General features: G+C 39.8%; 2 protein-coding genes across 4 annotated transcripts in view; one reads left to right on the forward strand and one right to left on the reverse strand.

The window, feature by feature from the left end:
* The first annotated feature begins 275 nt into the window (after positions 1-275).
* Positions 276-1,160, forward strand: LOC6033646 (radial spoke head protein 9 homolog). Its single transcript, XM_001844021.2, has one exon. The coding sequence runs from the start codon at positions 279-281 to the stop codon at positions 1,122-1,124; it is 846 nt and encodes a 281-aa protein (XP_001844073.2). The 5' UTR covers positions 276-278; the 3' UTR covers positions 1,125-1,160.
* An 8-nt stretch (positions 1,161-1,168) lies between these two features.
* Positions 1,169-15,880, reverse strand: part of LOC6033647 (ETV5-related protein Ets96B) — a 32,293-nt gene continuing 17,581 nt past the window's right edge. For all 3 annotated transcript variants that reach the window (XM_038251157.1, XM_038251158.1, XM_038251156.1), the window contains 3 exons: positions 12,454-12,909; positions 1,915-1,997; positions 1,169-1,853 (listed from right to left, as the gene is read on the reverse strand). In XM_038251157.1, coding sequence (XP_038107085.1) covers positions 1,362-1,853; positions 1,915-1,997; positions 12,454-12,909 — 1,031 coding nt within the window. In that variant the 3' untranslated portion in view covers positions 1,169-1,361. The remainder of the gene's footprint in view (positions 1,854-1,914; positions 1,998-12,453; positions 12,910-15,880) is intronic.

The raw sequence follows: 15,880 nt of genomic DNA on the forward strand, positions 1-15,880 counted from the left end.
ATTTGACAGTTCGATTGGAACCCTGAGAGTGACATCTCTATCGAGAAATTAAAAGTGAGAGTGTGTGCGTGCAACATGGAGTTAAACTTTTCGAAGTGCCATGGGAACCTTCACAGCAACTGCACAGAAAGTTTAACTCCATGTTGCACACACTCTCACTTTTAATTTCTCGATAGAAAGCGATTCCCCTTTTCGAAAAGCTTTCTCAACCAAGCTCGCAACCAAAAAAAATCAAAGCATGCCCTGCATCCGCGTCCCCAACTCACGCACCAAAAGTCATGAACCTGTCAACGCTGTTTGACCACGCTCCGTACCTGTCGTACGCCTTCCGGACCCTGTCCAACGATGAAGCGCTCAAGCTGGACCATTCCCTCCGCACGCTCCAGCGCGCCCAGCGCCTCCGGTCAGTTTATTTCCTAGGCCGGCTCGAGGGCCACGACGCGGACTACTTTCTGGCGTTTGGCTGCGCGGAGCGGGAGCTTTTCGCCGCGAGGAAGCTGTACTACAGCCAGAATCTGCACGAATGGTTCCTGCTGCTGGAACCGAAGCAGTGGGATCACTGCTGGGACAAAATTGGTGCACCGTTCCGGGGGGATCCGGCGTACCGGATGGATGTTGATCTTGGTCCGAGTTTTGCACTGGACGAGGATTTGGTTCCGGTTGAGGGTGCGCGGATTAGGTTTGAGGTGAAGGAGCAGAACCGGCTGTGGTTTGTCGTGTCGCGGATTCTACAGGAGGCCGCACTTGTTCCACGTGGCGTGCTGTACCATGATACTGATGGAAACTGCGTGATTAACCCGTATTTCGGTGGAATCTCGACGGAAGCTAGCTTGATCTTGAACAACTATCATCACTTCCGGGAGCCGCGGGCCGATCCGGCGGTGAATTTGGGCAAGAGGGACGAGTGCAACTACTTCATGGACGTGTTTGACCCGGCGGACGACGTGGTGCCAAAGGAGGGCAGCTTTGTGGTGCGTCGAGATGTTGGACGGGACGTTTTCGTGCTGAACTCGATGCACTGGCCGGGAATGATCAACTTTCATCGGGCCAACACCGGCGCCGTTTACGGATTCTGTTACTTTGGCGACGGACGCAAGAACTGGGAGCTGCCGTTCAAACTGTAATAGCCTGAATGTAGGCACGTTCTTCAATTGAATGAAATAAAGACTTTTAGACTTTGAACATCATTTACTATACACAGATTTTATATACTTTATTGCTTTTAATTCATGGTTCTCCAAAGTTTTGCTGAAAATTTGAAATTTTTAATAGTTCAAGCTGGTTCAACGACAATTCGCACTAATCTTCTAAATTTACACATTCAAGTTTAAGCAAAAAAGAGCGTTAAAAATAAAAACAATTCAATTGCCATGATTGTACGTCGCTGAGCCGTTCGTAAAGTACGAACTCCGTTCCACGTCAGGTTCGTCACCACCGGCCAAGTTACTCCCCGAGCCCTGGTGGCAGTTGGTCGGCGACGACGAACCCGCCCCGTGATGCTGCTGCAGCAGGTGATGGTGATGCCCGTGGTGATGATGATGACCCATCCCGGACCCATCCAATCCCCCGCATCCCGTTCCGGAACCTGCCCCACCACTGGCGGCCGCCGACGCAGTTGTCCCGTACGCCATGTTGAACAGCGCCTCCGGATCGCATACGAACTTGTACACGTACCGCTCACCAGCGACCTTCTGCATGATTCCTTTCTCATAGTAATATCGCAGGCTGCGTGACAACTTGTCGTAGTTCATGGCCGGGCGGTTCTTCTGGATGCCCCAGCGGCGCGCTACCTCCTCCGGTTCGACCAGCTTGAACTCCATGCCGCGGCCGGTCCACGCGATGCAGCCGGCGCTCTGATAAAAATCATTATTTTAAAATTATTTCTTCCTTTATGCATAATTTGTGAGAAGTTACCGAGTTGGGTTCATCTAGGAGTGCCACCAGGAATTGCCACAGTTGAAGGGATCCACGGCGCTGGTGCAGCGGTCCGTTTTGACCTACAATGAGAACAAATTTTCAATTTAAAAAAAAATAAAAATAAAAAAAAAAACTGCAAAAATATGAAAAAAATAGAAAGACTAAATAGCAAATGGTACGTTCGTTTGATGGCTAGTTCCACACTGAGTGCCGGTGCCGGAGTTGAGTTGATTTACGGGTGCCACGATAACTCGAGATGGGATGGACCAAATTGGGTCCTAAAATGAAGCTTAGATTGCCGATATTATTGTTTACAGCGATAACGCTTATTTTTCTGAGTACAATGACCCTTTGAACGACCACAAAGAGTTTAAAATGGATTTTTAAATCAATTTTGAAAAAATAACGTCGCGGTCCTTCTTGACAGAAAAGCTCCTACTTGACAGCTCGTTCCAAGGGGACCATAGTTGATCCATCGAAAAAATGTTGTCTTGTCAAAAAAAAAAAAATTTGCATTAAAATGAAAAAAAGTGATCAGAAATGGTTTTTAATCGTGTTTTTTACCGTTGTACATACAAATTGACATAGGGCTTTAGTACCCAATTGGCTGAAATTTTGGATGAAGACGCTCAAGACATATCCCATGTGCATGACGAAGCCCGATTTTGAAATTTTTCTTTAAAAAAAATACAAAAATCAAAAACTGACGATTTTTTATATGAAAAACATAAAAATATTTTTATCTTTTTTTAAAATAAGTTTTTTAAAAATCGGCTTTCGTCATGCACACAGGACCGGTTTAACGAGTCTTCACCAACATTTTGAGCAGATTTGGTTTAGGCAGTATTGAGATATCGTGGCACCCGTTTTTTTTTAAATTGCTAACTTCAAATAGCTATATCTCGGCAATGATACAACCAAATGTCTTCAAATTTGTTTTGATAATAGATAAAAATGTATATTTTAATGCCTTGAAAACAGATTTTAAATAAAATTAAGTGTGTGCTCACACCAACCTTTAACTTTTTTTTGTCGATTTACATGTATGTAACCCCTTAAAATGACCTCCAAGGGAAAAATAAAAAAAATCGATTTTTTTTGGCGGTAATAGAGTTAATAATGATTTATAAATAAAGGTCGTAGGTAGATAGTGTAATTCGCATTTGGAGCAAGGACTTCAATGATTGTTCTGAATTTCCGGGAAATTGAAGGGGAGAGTGAAGAGACTTGATCCCCGAGGACACTTGATCTCTAGTGCACCGGACTTAGTCCGTGCGACCTACCCTAACTTAAATTATAGCAAAGACCCTCACTTGAGTTGGGCACAGTGGCCAAAGGTGCTTTTATTCACACCGTCAGCACAGACGAGCGCTCCGCGCGGCGGTGCAGTTTTTGCAGCACACGGCCAGCTTTGCTGATGTGGGCTTTGGGTTTCCCCTGGGGACATCGAGTGTCTTACCAGGGAATTGATTCGATTATTAAGTGCTAGGCCGCGGTAGTGGTAACGTCGATGTCAATAATTATTTAGAAACATAATATAGTTGTTAGAGATAAACTTTGAACTTTAAATTACTTTAATATCACATCATATGCGCCAATCCTTACCGCTCGGCGGCGCATGTGGTGACAGTCGGTAACTTAAATTAATTTAGTAATTTAGTTTAGAGTACAATGTGCAACGTGTCGTTTGGAGCAGTGTTATTGTGCTGGTAAGTACCTTTTTTTTTACTATTCCCCGGTTTGTGTTGGGAACTACTTAATTAAGTGTGTCGTTATTTCGTTATTTCGTTCGTTCGTTATTATCATCACCGGTACAGCCAGTAGTGAGATAATCAACACAATCCTGCACACACAGACATTTCCTCAGAACTTGACTCTAGATTGGATTTTATTGAAAAAAATTAAAAACACAAAATTTTAGCAGATTTTAAATGTTTGCAAAATAAACTTAAACAAATTAACTTTGATCAGTTTGTGTCATAGTGCGCTTCTCCAGGGTCCGAATGACGGATAGAATATTAAGTCTTCGTCCAAGAAAAACATTAGTCCGAACCGTAGAAAATCCTATAAAGAGGTCGAACTCTCTCTCGACGAAGACAAACATTAGTAAACAACTAAATACGTCCTACTCAGGGCTAGAAAAATTAAATTTGGAAGAGTGTCAGACTTCGTCAACACCCATCAGGCTCAGCAAGTACTGCGCAAAAGTGCCAAAAAAGTTTTGAAAAGTTCGAAAATTTTCTTAAGGAAGTCAATTTCGATAAAGCCTTTTGACCAATTCCTGTATCCAGAATTGGAAGATACACCCGAGGCAATTTTGAATAAAAAACGCGAAACGGTAATTCAAGAATTTTTATCAGCCAGTGCTTATTTTGACAGCGCACTTAAGATGGCTCAATTTGATTTTGAAAAAGCCCTCCAATGTATACCGGAATTCACCCGTAATTTCGATGACGTTGAAAATTTCATCAACATCGCTGATATTTTCCATGCTAGAATTGGGGCGAGAAACGCCGACCAGCTAAACCAGTTTTTAGCTGTGATTCGGTTAAAGTTAAAAGAAGACGCCAAGGAGAGGGCGATAGATATTATGGCTGATACTTGGCAAGAGGTTCAAAACAACTTGAACACTCTGTACCAAGAAAAAAATACATGGCCAGAGATTCTTAACTCTTGCAATAAATTAGTACAGACTAGACAAGAATCCCTGGAAGAATACCGCCGCAGAGCTGATAAACTCAATAGGCAAATTAAACAAAAAGGGGGAAACGATGCAGCCGAAGAAATTTTAAAAGAAAATTTCATCGGTGGGCTGCAAAGTACCACCCTCATGCAGTTCGCTGCAACTATAGAAGAATGTTCATATGAAGACCTGGCGAACACAATTCTAGAAAGAGGCAAAACGCTAGAACGTATCTACGAAGCACACAAAGAGAAGATGAAAAATTCTTCTTCAAATGCGACTGAAGGCGGTGATGGTGGCGGAAACAGCCTCAGAAATAAAAATTGGAGCAATAAAAAAAATAACACGTGGAGAAACCCAGTATGGGGTCACCCAAGTAACCTTACACAACCTCCACCGTTGGGTCCAATTCCCCAACCATATACCATGATGCCGAATCAAATGATTGGATGGCAACCCAATCAAACTCAGAACTTTGGTAATCCAAACAGAACACTAGTTCCGTACGGTCATGTACAAAATCATGAAAACATGACAATGGACAGGTGGGGTAGAGGTCCACCACAATCAAATCAAATGAGTCAACTGAATAATACAATGAACTTCAACCCAGATTTTAATAGTACATTCAATAGTAATCAAAACAGTACGCAACACGTACCAAAAAACTAATACAAGGGGACGTACAAGTCGGATACGGCTCAGTCCCCTTTAAAATAGATCAAAGCGCTGGTAATTATATTGGCTTCAAAGCTAATCAAGAAATTATAGTTCCAGTAGACAAAACCGTTGGAAAACATATGGCCATCCAACTAGCTACTATAACCAACCCACAAACGCCTTCAAGTTACATGTTAGATACGGGGTCACCGAATAACTACATTCATAAAGATCACCTTGAAGTTATAGGTTTAAGTATGCAGAATATAAATCATTATGACAGGCACACCGTTCAAGGGATCGGCAAACAGTTAACACAGACTTGTGGTTCGATATGGGTAAAATTGATAATTGGAGAAAGTACATTCCCTATTAAATTCCACGTTCTGGATAATATGATAGTTCCAGCAATCATTGGGCTGGAATTTTTAAAAAACCACACCTCAACAATTGGAAGTTGCTTTGATTATATTACATTTCAACGCTTTCCAGTAAAGAAATCAACGAATAACACGAAACAAAATACGAAAAACGACTACCATAAGGAAACAATAAACGAACAAAAATCCCAACGTATTGGAAAAACCGTAATAATACAAGCAGAAGCAGCAATTGCAACATGTGGTGCAATTGACACCACAAAATCCATGGAACAGGCTATACTGGAAAGCGCTATCGATCTTGATGCTCACCAAGATTGCGATTTCCTAGAATACAAGAACCATAAAGAGATAAAAGGTCCTCAACGAGTAGCTACTCTGATGGAAAAGATAGATCTAGGCCATTTGAATTCATCTCATAGACAATCTATTACTGACATAATCTCTGAATTTAAAAATACCTTTTTTATAGAAGGGGATCGCCTTACGCGTACTGACGCAGCGGTACATGATATCGAAACAGAAACCTGCATTCCGATTAACAAGCGCCAATACCGATTTCCGGAAGCAACCAAGAAGCATATAAAAGAGCAGGTCGAAGAAATGCTAGAGCAAGGAATTATAAAACCAAGCACGAGCCCCTGGAACGCACCAGTCCTTTGCATCCCAAAAAAACCAGATGCAAATGGCAACCAGAAGTACCGGATGGTCGTAGACTACCGAGCACTTAACACAATTACTAGAAGTTTCGTGTATCCAATTCCATTAATAAACGAAATTCTGGATAACATCGGTGAAAATAGTCTCTTCACATGCCTAGATTTAAAATCGGGTTTTTACCAAGTTTCTATAAACCCCAATGATACCGAAAAGACAGCGTTTTCAACGCCTCAAGGGCACTTCGAGTTTGTTGGTATGGCAATGGGGCTCAAAAATGCCCCAAGTACCTTTCAAAACTGATGCACACCGTAGTTTACGAATTAGGGGCTGTTAAAGCGTTCGTATATCTAGACGACATAATTGTTTTTGGGAATACAGTGGAAGACCACAATGATACTCTCAAAAAGGTTCTAGACGCTCTAAGCAGGCATAATCTTAAAATCGAACCGACAAAATGCCAGATGTTGAAAACACAGATTGAATATTTAGGGCACATTATTGACAAAAATGGTATCCGCCCTACTGATGCAAATATTAAAGCCATAACTAATCTTAAGCGACCAACTAATATTCGACAGGTTAGATCATTTTTAGGCACTATAAATTTTTACGGTAAGTTTATTTCTAACATCGCCGCTAGAAGGAAACCATTAAATGACCTTCTTAAGAAAGGCGTTAAATTTTCATGGACTCCCCAATGTGAAAGAGCATTCGAGGATTTAAAACAGTGCCTGATATCGGAGCCTCTACTGATCAGGCCGAATTATAAGGACACTTTTGTAATCACTACAGATGCAAGTGATTTTGCCATTGGGGCAGTACTATCCAATGCACAAACCATGGATCAACCGATCGCTTTTGCAAGTAGAGCATTGAAAGGTGCCGAGCTTCGATACCATGCTATAGAGAAAGAATTACTAGCTATTGTATGGGCAACCCAGTATTTCCGACACTATATATTTAACCAAAAATTTATAGTGTATACAGACCACAGGCCACTGGTCGCTATCGATAGCCTGAAAGAAACGTCTACCACACTCTCAAAACTTCGCCTTAAATTGTTAGGGCTAGACCGTGAAATTCGCTATAAACAGGGAAGAGAAAATGCTGTTGCAGATTTTCTATCTCGAATTGATCATGATAAAACAGAACAAATCAATCCAGAAACTGTTGGCGCAACAACTAGAGCGCAACTCAGAAACCAAAATAGGAATAATAATACTTCTGCAAATAAAGGCTACGATTCATCCGATGATGTGATGTTTAGAGAGCTGTCAAACATTGATATTAGTGACGGAAATGACGATTTACCCGAAGAGGAATACTTTTCGAAATTATACGAAGAATTTAGATTATATGCCGAAGAAAACAAGTCATACGCTACGGAAATTAAGAATTGCAAAACCTTAGACAATGAATCAAATTGCAGTCATACTTTCGTGATAGCAAACAAAAGTCAGGGTTTTCCGAGATTTCCCAGGTTTACAATCTTCCACATGGTGCAAGAAACATAATTCAAGAGGGAAATTTTGCATTTCCTAATGATAATCTTTATGGGGTGATGCTAGATGGTAAACACAATTCTATAATCGACAGCAAAAAGTTTTTCCAAACATTTGCTTTGTTCTACATTCACACCTTCAGCGAGTGTGCAAATAAACGGATTCATCTAATATCGTTTAGAAAAATTCGGCAGCCAGAAATCCTGCAAATTATAGAGTTCGCCGCTTGGAAGACAAAAACAAAGATATGTTTCTACAATAACCGCTCAGAGATCGTCAACGCAAAGGCGGATCAAATTCAAACTATCCTCCAAGAATTTCACGATGCACCTTTGGGCGGCCACATTGGGGCCCGCAGAATGATAAAAGGATAAGTCAAGCATATTTCTGGAAGAATATGAATAGGGATATTTTGAACTATGTGCGGCAGTGTGACTCCTGCCAAAGACACAAAATTCACAAATCAAACAAGATACCGATGAAAATAACAACAACGGCTTCAGAGCCTTTTGAAAAACTATACATGGATATAGTAATGTTCCCAGAATCACACTGGGGCAATAACTGCGCTTTGACTGTGCAAGATGACTTGACACGATTCTTAACAATCATTCCAATTCATAACCAAGAAGCCTCTACAGTTGCTAGAGCGTTAGTAGAAGGTGTGATTTGTAAATTTGGTACGCCATGTGAGATAGTTACAGATCAAGGTACAAATTTTATGAGTAAAATGCTGAAAGAAGTCTGTAAGTTACTTCACATAAAGAAAATCAACACAAGTGCCTATCACCCACAAGCAAACTTGGTCGAAAGATCGAATCGAGAATTGAAGCAATATATGCGTCAATTCGTCGGAAAAGACACCGGGTCATGGGATCAGAAATTGCCATATTTTCTTTTGAGTACAACACGGCACCGAACGAATCTACGGGATTTTCACCGTATGAGTTACTATACGGAAGAGTGGCAAGAATGCCAGCTTCAATCTACAAAAGCACAACGGATGCAAATTACGAAACGTATCTGGACGAAATTAAGCACCTTTTCAGCAGTATACATAAAATGGCTAAGGAAAACCTTGCTGTTAGTAAAGTAAGGAATAAGATAAGATACGATGTAAATGTTGAAGATTGGCAACCAGAGCTGGGAGATCCGGTTATGGTTCACGATAACCCCATGGGTATGGGGAGAAAACTCCAACAGCTATGGAGGGGCCCTATTTGGTAATTAGACTAGATAGCGAGCAAACTTCGACCATTCTTAATGGAAATAAAGAAGAAAAGGTTCATAACAACCGACTTAAAAAATATAATGATTAATTTCCGAAGATGGCCTTTAAAACCTTTAATTTTTATGGAACTTAGAAAATAACAAACATCATTAATAATAGAGCTAATGCCTCGTGGCAAGTTTTTTTTCTCTCTTTCTTTCCATACAAATTTCAGGCATCCCTTGGATTAGCAACCAGAGGAAAAACGCACACCATTCAAGGAGGGAGAGGGCGACTTAACGCATTGATGACACTAAAACGCTGGAATTCTTGATCTTCTTGATATGAATTGACATTTTAAAAATAGAGGAGTAGTTTCAACAAATCCTTTTTTTTTCTTTTCAAAAATATTTCAATGTATGATAAAATTAAATATGATATGTAAATCGGAACATTTCAAACTAAAAGCAAAGAGGAATTTGAGTAGATTAAAAACAATTAGGTATCCTAGTGGTCTTTTACAAAAGAATCAATCAGAATAGGTTTAGTTGCACCTGAGCTTACGGATAAAACGGCACGCGCAGAACCAGACGGGGGCTCGCCAAGGGGCTCGAGCGACAGATAGCACGAAATGGCACTGTCGGACATTAGATAGCGGGTGAATTTGTGACGCCAAGGAGTATTCATTATTACAAGACAGCGAAAGGAAGAATTCGAACCCCGGACACCAGAAACAAGAGCATGGCAAAATTTGAGCCAATCTTAATTTAAGGACAGCATCCCGTAAGTCGGTCCATGGATAGAGCGAAGACTTTTACTGAAGATACAAATACGCTAAGACTGCAAAACTATTTCACAAAAAAGGCGTAGTTGGTTCTAGGCCCCAACAAAACAGCAAAATAATCAAGATTCGTGGCAGTGTATTTTAGCAAACAGTACCTTACGCAATCAACGATAACAGCAATTAAAAAAGGCGTAGTTGGTTCTAGGCCCCAACGAAACAGCAAAATAATCAAAATCTAGTACAGAGGGTTCGAAAGGAATAGTAGACGATGGATGTATCACCGAAAACAACAGGAATTAAGCCAGTTATCTAAACGCCCGACCCGCCAATGGCTATCTGCACGATTTTAGAAGCCGGTTCGCGAAGAAGCTCCATCATAACGGTTAGGCTATAACTAGCTTTAAAATAAAAATAGTTGATAGTATGTCTTTAGTATCCACGAAACCTTATTTTATTCCAGCGTCTTACCTCTTGAGCTCGGCCTCTTCAAGGCCAAGCTCAAGCTCGGTAAGGGGGGGGGGACATGCACCGGACTTAGTCCGTGCGACCTACCCTAACTTAAATTATAGCAAAGACCCTCACTTGAGTTGGGCACAGTGGCCAAAGGTGCTTTTATTCACACCGTCAGCACAGACGAGCGCTCCGCGCGGCGGTGCAGTTTTTGCAGCACACGGCCAGCTTTGCTGATGTGGGCTTTTGGGTTTCCCCTGGGGACATCGAGTGTCTTACCAGGGAATTGATTCGATTATTAAGTGCTAGGCCGCGGTAGTGGTAACGTCGATGTCAATAATTATTTAGAAACATAATATAGTTGTTAGAGATAAACTTTGAACTTTAAATTACTTTAATATCACATCATATGCGCCAATCCTTACCGCTCGGCGGCGCACTAGGCTGTGACAAAAACGTTGAACATTATTTGCAACTAGATTTGACACAACCTTGATGGATGAAAAAAAAAAAAAAACAATTAAGCAAATGTCTATTGTGAAATTGGACCAGGAACTCGATCTTGATAAAATTATCTCCAGAAAATCTAGAGTTTTTTAAGAGGTCCTATAAACATATGAAACACAATAGTTTATAGGTCTTTAAAAAAAACTCTAGAAATGGGATCTATTCACTTTAAGGAAAAGTGTCTTTTTTTTGTTTAACTGCCTTTGCTAAACTGTTCTCAATCTCAGAGAGTAGTTCCAGATGTCCCCTACAAGCTCTAGGTCAAAATGAGTATGAGATATCTGGATGGAACACTTTTCCATTTGATTGTAAAATATTTGCTAAAATACTAATAATTTTCTTTGGGTTCAACCAATTGGCATGCTTTACTATTAATTTTAATTCATTTTGAGACGATTTCAGGTGCTTTTGACGATTTCAGGAATTTTGAAATTTAATTGAATTGTGCCTTAGTTACAGACATTTTAATATTTTTAAGGTTTTTAAACCTTAACAAAATATTATTTTTCCAATTTGGAACAGGAGCGCGTGGTTGAAAATAATGATTTGGAGTGAAAGGTATTTTTTTGTGTGCCTATTGTCTCACATTTTTTAAACGATTGCAGGCAGCAGGACCACGTGGCTGCTTGGCAGGATCGATCCTGTTTTCGGCGTCCACGAAAATGATGTTCCTGCTTTGGTCGATTGCGAGTAGCGAAGCCTCGCGTTTCGTTTGCAGAATCAGTCGTGTTTTTCGGACAGAAATGAGACGAATTTTGTTGAGACAAGCAAGTCGTTTTGCTTGATAAAGTCCTCTCTAAATCATCGTTGATTGGAAGGCACTCCGGCGATTATTTGTTAGGGTTCATGATATTGCACAAATGATTTAAATACATGAAGTCCTTTCGATATTTTCCTTTTAACCAGGCACGACGACGAAAAATGTCTTTCGCGATCGAATTAATCATATATTTAAATCTTTATAAAGCTACTTTTCCGCAGCTAGCTGCCTACGATTTAAAATTTTCAACCGATAAACAAATTGCTCATGGTCACATCACTGCCACTCGTGAATCCCAACTTCATACACGCAGAAAAATAAGGCATATTTGAATCAACAAAACGTTTTGTTGATTTGAAAATCAAGATTTTTGTTAAATCAACGCTAAACGTCAAAGCAACTTTAAAAAAAAAACAAACAAAAGATTTTTGTGGAATTGAGAAAATCAAGGTTTGTTTCAATGCAAAATCGGCGTTGTCATATTCAATAAAAAATTTGTTGAATCAAACCTCGTGTGATACACTGAAACCCCGATGATTTGACACGAATTGTTGTCAAACGAACGGGGTTACTTTTTAGTTTGACACCCTTTTTACACAGCTCACACCTACTATCATTCATTCCAAATTAAGGATCATAGAGAATAAAGAAAAAGGATCGATTTAACGAAAAATGTTGAGAATTATTGCTTCATTCAAAACACAAAAACAATAAATTTATTTTCATTAGCGAGTGCAAATCGAGATGTAATGGCAATTCTAAAATAATATAAGTCACAGAATACACAATGATAATTATGATAAAATAAACTTCTTCTGTTTCTCTAATAAAAAAACTGATATTATACGGAAAAAATAAAAACAACTTAAAATCGACCTAATGATATTTATTTCGTGCAAAAAACCTATACTAAAACTCATCCAACAATTTATAACTCTACCTGGCAACGAATTCAACGGCGACGGATTCGTCGTCGATATGCTCGCCAATGCCGTCGCTGCCGAAGAACCACCGACGGCACTCCCGGTGCCACCAGCTAAACTGTAATCCGGTTCCGACGAGGTCACAATATCCGACGGCTGCCGATAGGTTCCCGCCGCCGCACCGTAACCCTGATGGTGGTGATGGTGATGGTGCAAAAACACTTCCGTGGCCGCCGCCGTCAGACTGTGATGATGATGGTCCAGGGCCGCGGCCGCCGCTGCCGACGACGAGACCAGGTGGGACGTCGAATCCGGAAAGATGGACGAGTGGGACTGGGGCGTTGGGACTCCACCGCCGGTCAGCTGGTGAACCGGCGATCCGGCCGATCCCGACTGGTTCTGGAGCGATTTGAGCGAACTGTAGAGCGGGTCGGAAAAGCGGAGATCCGAGTAGGCCGTGTGCCATGCCGTCACTGTTGGAGGAGGGAGAACAATTTCATTAATTTTACATTAGAATTACGCACATTTCATTAGCGAACACAACTGTGTTTGCATAATTAATGTCGCTAATTTCGGGGTTTTGGCAAAAAGGCCAAAAGTCTTCTTCCAACTCTCTGCTCTAATGGGACGCTCCCACGGTTCATGCTGTAATCGGATTTTACACGTGTTCTGATTCTGATTCTGCAAGGTAGGTAAGTCCTAAAACATTTAGCACATCATCATCGTTATCAGCAGCAGCAAAAGAGCGGTGAAATCCCGCCGGGTATTTCACGAAAACGTCGAGATTCGAGCGAAACAATGTGCGTATGAAAATTTAATAAAGCTCAGTTTTTCACCCTGGGAGTTATAGCTCTCGATCTCGGCGTATAATGGTTTCTGAGGGAGATTTTTTTTTGCTTTGGTTTTAGCAGAGGAGGGATTATTACCAGCATGATGATGCTTAGGTGCGTACCGTCCATGATACAGTGAATGCTTTTAGTAGAGTATTGTAATGTTATGATGTGAAGAAGTAAATATTTATTGCGCAAATTGTTTTATTGAGATTTTATCAAAACTAAAAGGTTTAAAATTGTAACAAAGCGAAATATGTCAAATTCAGGAGTTAAACAAAATATGTAAGGTTTTTCTTCTTCTTTCAGTATCACTGAAAATGCGCAGCGAATAGAGTCTTGAAAATATACAGCAATTCCATTTGAAAAGAGCCGAAACCGAAAAAAAAGTTCTCCGATCGGGCTCAAAAATTTTCTGGGGGTTCCTTAACCAAAATAATTAGACCCGTATTTTTTAGTTTGGCCATTAGGGTGACCTACGCCGTATTAGGGTGGTCTGATTTGATTTTTTTGGAAAATAGCCATTTTCGTCATTTTTCGCAAAAACCTCTTTTTTCGAAAAACCATATCTCCGCGCCATTTCATCGGATTTTAGCTGTCTTAGACGCAAAAGAAAGGTGATGAGTTTGGCTATTTGGGAAAAATAGTAAGAAGTTTCAAAAAACTTGCTTATCATTTGAAAAAATCGCATGAAAACTTAAAATGGCGTTTTTACCGTGTCTGGACCACCTTTTTACCGTGTCTGGAGTCCATATGTCTGAAAATATTGTTATCGGATTCCTTGGAAAATTTCACATGACAAATCAAAAAATTGGCAATGTCGAACCGTACGTTTCGGAGATATGATTTTTTTAAAATAAAAACTGAGTTTATCGACGCGCCACGCGCAAAAACGGAAAATTGACGAAATCGGCAAAAAATCAACCTTTTTCACTAAAACTGCGATAACTTCAAAATTTCAGCGATGACTTATAGATGTTATGGTACCAAAAGTTGCGTCTTTCAATCACAAAAAATTGAAAACCAAACATCTATAGGTCATCGCTGAAATTTTTAAGTTATCGCAGTTTTAGTGAAAAAAGTTGATTTTTTGCCGATTTCGTCATTTTCCTGTTGTTGCGCGTGGCGCGTCGGAAAACTCATTTTTTTATTTTCAAAAAATCATATCTCGGAAACGTACAGTTCGACATCGCCAATTTTTTGATTTGTCATGTGAAATTTTCCAAGGAATCCGATAACAATATTTTCAGACATAGGCTCTTAGGTCCAGACACGGTCAAAACGCCATTTTAAGTATACATACGACTTTTTCAATAGTTAAGCTAAATTTTTGGAACTTATTAATATTTTTCTCAAATAGCCAAACTCATCACCTTTCTTTTGCGTCTAAGACAGCTAAAATCGGATAAAATGGCGCGGAGATATGATTTTTTGAAAAAAGTGGTTTTCTGAAAAATGATGAAAATTGGCATTTTTCGTACCACGCTAGCACGATGTAGGTCACCCTAATGGCCAAACAAAAAAATACGGGTCTAATTATTTTAGCCAAGGAACCCCCAGACAAATTTTGAGCCCGATCGGAGAACTTTTTTTTCGGTTTAGGCTCTTTTCAGATGGAATTGCTGTATAATACATTTTTTTTTATTTTGAACCTAGACTAAAATTTTAAAAGGGCCAATAATTCAATATTAATCCAATTTGGAATGTTAGTCTTGCTTCCATTTTTTTTTCTAAATTGGCCTGTCCCTTTTTGTAGATGGGCAATGTGTGTGAACAAAACGAAATAAATAAATTTAAGTGATGCTAACAAAGATATTCACAAAAATCTAAAAAAAAACATGATTTTCTTCGAGATATTGGATTTGCATTCTCTTTCTTTCACGGTTAAAGAAAGTTCGCGGGTAAAGAATGATTTTATTGCGATTATTCCATCCCTGGCTTTGGGTTAATCTTAACCTGGGTGCAGAATAGTGGTTCGCAAAGCGGCCTCAATTTAGAACTGTCAAAGCGGAACCAATTTACTGTTCGCAAAATGCTACCAAGAAGTGGCAAGTATTGTGATCGATCTATCATTTATTTTGTTTTGTCATCACGTGGAAAACAAAAAATGCCTCTTTTGGCTTCCCATCGTTTAGTCTACGAAGAAAAAAAGCGCAAAGCACTTAATTTTTCAGCGAAAACTTTAATATCAACAGATCCTAATTGTTTCAAAACAATTCACTTAAGCAGCAAAAAATATGTCACACTTGAGCTTGAACATAGCCTTCTACTTTGTTTATGTTTACAGCTGTAGTGCAGCTGTATTAGTGAGGAGCAGCGGAGAGCTTTCAAAAATCACGTTACGCAGTCTGTCTTTTCAGCACCCAGATCTTAACCGATTAAAATTACAAAGCCTGAAAAACTGTTTTCCGTTTTTTTTTTCTGGGAATCTGACATTTTTTATGAAAAGAACATTTTTTTCAAATAGGTTTTTGTTCAAAATCAAATCAAATTCAAACGAAAGAAAGGGGTCATTCCACTGTCACGTAATAATAACGCTGGAACCGAAACCAAATAGGGGTCGGGCAACTTTTTCAAATTTCGTGTGAATTGACAGAGTTTGAGCACAATATTC

This window comes from Culex quinquefasciatus, chromosome 2 (assembly GCF_015732765.1).
Source record: "Culex quinquefasciatus strain JHB chromosome 2, VPISU_Cqui_1.0_pri_paternal, whole genome shotgun sequence".
Taxonomy (NCBI): Eukaryota; Metazoa; Arthropoda; class Insecta; order Diptera; family Culicidae; genus Culex; species Culex quinquefasciatus.